Source organism: Euprymna scolopes, chromosome 26 (genome assembly GCF_053919585.1).
Source record: "Euprymna scolopes isolate OS-2025 chromosome 26, ASM5391958v1, whole genome shotgun sequence".
NCBI lineage: Eukaryota > Metazoa > Mollusca > Cephalopoda > Sepiida > Sepiolidae > Euprymna > Euprymna scolopes.
Genome location: NC_136507.1, coordinates 4729822 through 4733336, shown reverse-complemented (window position 1 = coordinate 4733336; position 3515 = coordinate 4729822). Strand labels below are relative to the sequence as shown.

Below are 3515 nucleotides of genomic sequence, written 5' to 3'. Positions count from 1 at the left end.
TCTCTTGCCCCTGCTGCAGCTATGACCTATCCGACGTTTACATAAAAGACCAGCTAATAAGGGGAATAGCAAATGACGCACTCCAGACGGATCTACTGGCTAAAGCTGGCTCACTGAAATCACTTGAGCAGAATATCTGCCATGCGGAGGCATTTGAGTCCGCACTACGGGACCAGACTACAATGAGCAACACGTTAGACATATCTGCCTTCCGGATGTCTACATATTGAAAACAGAGAAGCGTCGTGTCCCCACTAAAAGGAGCCCAGATTCGCGTTAGCCCCCCCCCTCAAATTGCAATTACAACAACGACATGGGGTCAACACCCAATTGCAGTGGTTGTGGAAACAGTCAACATGGCACCCCGGAGATGAAACCTCACCACCTATCTTGCCCAGCATGGGGCCAAACATGCAGCAATTGTGGAAGATCAAACCACTTTGCCCGAGTGTGCCGGGCGATCAAGAAGGAACACCGCAGAGCTGCTGTCAAAAGCGCCGAACTTGACGAGGCAGCAATGGACAGCCTGATCGCCCACATTACATTTGATCAGGCAATAAACAAGTACTCGTCCACACCAATAGAGCAAGTTACCGAAATAAAGGCAACGGTAACCCCATTTTCACCCAATCCGGACCCAAGGAAGAGAAACAACATCCCTGAAAATAATAGCACCAACATGATGATATTCCCTGACAGCGGTGCCACTATATGTCTGGGTGGCACAATACACTTGAGACACATGGGCCTCACCATAGACAACCTGATCCCATCGAGGAAAGTTGTTCGAGCAGTCGGGGATTCCACTCTTGAATGTCAGGGTTGGTTGCCAGTGACGTTCAGTGTGGGGGGACACACAACCAAACAAGCCCTCTACATTTGTGAAAGGATAAAACGGCTTTATTTCAGCAAGGCAGCCTGCATTGATGTTGGGATATTACATAAGGAATTCCCAAACCCATCGATGGCGATGCAGTCGTTAGAAGTCGAAAATAATATAGTGGTGACGGATCACGAGCCACTGAAGGGCCTGTTTGGTGATAGAGATCTAAGCAAGATCCAAAACCCCCGACTGTTTAGATTGAAGGAAAAAACCCTGAGATACCACTTCAACATACAACATTGTCCTGGGAAATGGTATAGGGGGCCCGACGCTTTCTCCCATAACCCAACGGCCGTGATGAACGCCCTCCTTGACATATTTCCCTTCCAGCCTTTCAAATCAGACACTTCAGAATCCGAGAACCTCAATAGCATAGTTGAATCTACTGCTCTCATATCAACATTTGGGTACAATGACAACGTAGCGATCACATCACCAGGCACTATCAAGGCAGCAGGACGTCATGACCCACAGTACCAAAAGTTGATAAGTACGGTACAGCAAGGTTTTCCTGAAACACAAACTCTCACTTCACATGAAGTCCGTGAGTACTGGGAAGTACGGCACCGCCTCAGCACCCATGATGACCTGGTGCTCTTAGACAGAAGAATAGTTGTTCCAAAAGGTCAATGAGGAAATATACTGCGCTGCCTGCATTCAGCACATCAGGGCACAACTGGAATGAAAGCCCGAGCAAACGAATCCATATATTGGCCTGAAATGAATGCCTCCATCCGCAATACCAGGGAGAACTGCATGACTTGTACAAGGATCGCACCGAGCCAGCCCCGGGAGCCAATTACATTGACACAGTCCCCAGAGTGGCCGTTCCAGCAGATTGTCATGGATCTGTTCCACGTTGGTGACCACAGATACCTTGCTTGCACTGACAGATTAACTGGCTGGCTCATCTTGTACCACCTAAGCCAAGGGCAGGCAACCGCCTCTCGGCTCATCTCTATCTGTCGGGAGATATTTCAAGCATATGGTTCCCCAGAAGAACTCAGCAGTGATGGTGGCCCGCCGTTCACATCCCTCCCATTCAAGCAGTTTCTAGAGAAATGGTCTGTAAAGCACAGGTTATCATCTGTGGCCTATCCACAATCCAATGGTCAAGCGGAGCTAGCTGTCAAAACAGCCAAGAGGGTTGTAGATGGCAACACAGGACCACAAGGGTCCTTAGATAATGACAAGGCTGCCAGGGCCATCCTACAATACAGAAATACCCCTATACAGGGTATCAGCCTATCCCCAGCACAGCTTCTGCTCCACAGGCGATTTCAAGACTACCTCCCCTCTCACCCGACCCTTTACAAGTCACATCCGAAATGGATCGGCGCGGCTCGAAAGCGCGAGATAACCCTGTCTCGGCACAACACGTGGCTCATAGAGATGTATAACCGTACGGCCCATTCTCTCCGCCCACTACAAAGTGGGGACTTGGTTGTACTACAAAGAAACAACCGTCTCTGGGACATCACTGGTCAGGTGATTGAAGCCCTCCCCAATCGGCAGTACCATATCAGAGTTGATGGCTCTGGTAGAATCACCTTGCAGAATCGGCGATTCCTCAGAAAACTTGAGACTCCCACATCTCCAAAGCCCATCCCAAGCGCGCTACCAGGGGCCCCACCTCACATACCCCAAGTGAGAGAGACGAACAGCCCTGTCATACTAGACCCTCAATTTGACCTTCGGACACAGCAACCCGGTGGGAACATCACTCCAGAAGAAGTACCTGAACCTCCTAGACCAATGCCAGCCAAGTTGGCGCGGCACTTGCGAGGCTATTCCCACATAATCAACCTGGCCGTGAGGAGCTCATTCCTCCTCGGAGGCCGTTACCCCCACGTGATGGGGGAGGGGAGATGTAGAATCAAGAATCAAGAATACGCTTACCTTCCCTCTCCACCATTATGGACCATTTAACTAATTTCAACATATTTATTCAGTAGCAATTAGTGGTATGCTAATTGCCATTGGACCAGCCTACAATTAGTCAGGGATGGTGGATTGTTCTATTTTGAGGCGCCTGATTGGCTAAACATGCCAGGAGGGGCAGGTGCCACTTTACAAATGCCAGCTGCTCTGGCATTCAGGGGTTTTTACTGTTCTAGACTTCTGCCAGGAACTACACTCTGTCAATTATCGCATCCATTCAGCACAACATCTTCATTGGGTTAGCTGGCTCACCCTAGCAATATTCTACAGGAATGAGATGACGGGTGGCAAGGATAGTCGTTCTTTGATCTTTCTGAAGACCCTATCAGCTTTCTCTGTCCAGGTGAAAGGCTTATTGATCTTGTTGAGATCGTGTATGGGAGCCATTAGTTTTGAGAACGTGTTCGACTTGATTTGTTCCTGTAAACATGCCTCAAGGAACTGTCTAATCCATACCAGTCGGCTGATGAGGCTTTGTAACTCCTTTCTTGACGTTGGGAGTTGCATTTCTTTGATTGCCTGAATATATTCAGGATCAGGCTTGAAACCTTCATTTTGCTTCAGATGTGAGGAAGGAGCATTTGTCTGGGTTTAATCTGAATCCAAAGTTTCGGAGGGCGGTAAAGAGCTGTTCCAGAGCATGTATGTACTCATTAAATGTCCTTGCATGAACCAAGTTGTCATTGATGTA

The 3515-nt window shown here is 48.6% G+C and overlaps 1 protein-coding gene across 1 annotated transcript; it reads left to right on the top strand.

Moving 5' to 3' along the window:
- The first annotated feature begins 1603 nt into the window (after window positions 1-1603).
- Window positions 1604-3304, top strand: LOC145247788 (uncharacterized). The gene is made up of 2 exons (XM_080109426.1): window positions 1604-2695; window positions 3263-3304. Exons 1-2 carry the CDS (start codon window positions 1604-1606, stop codon window positions 3302-3304), a joined length of 1134 nt encoding a protein of 377 aa, XP_079965552.1.
- The last annotated feature ends 211 nt before the right edge of the window (window positions 3305-3515 follow it).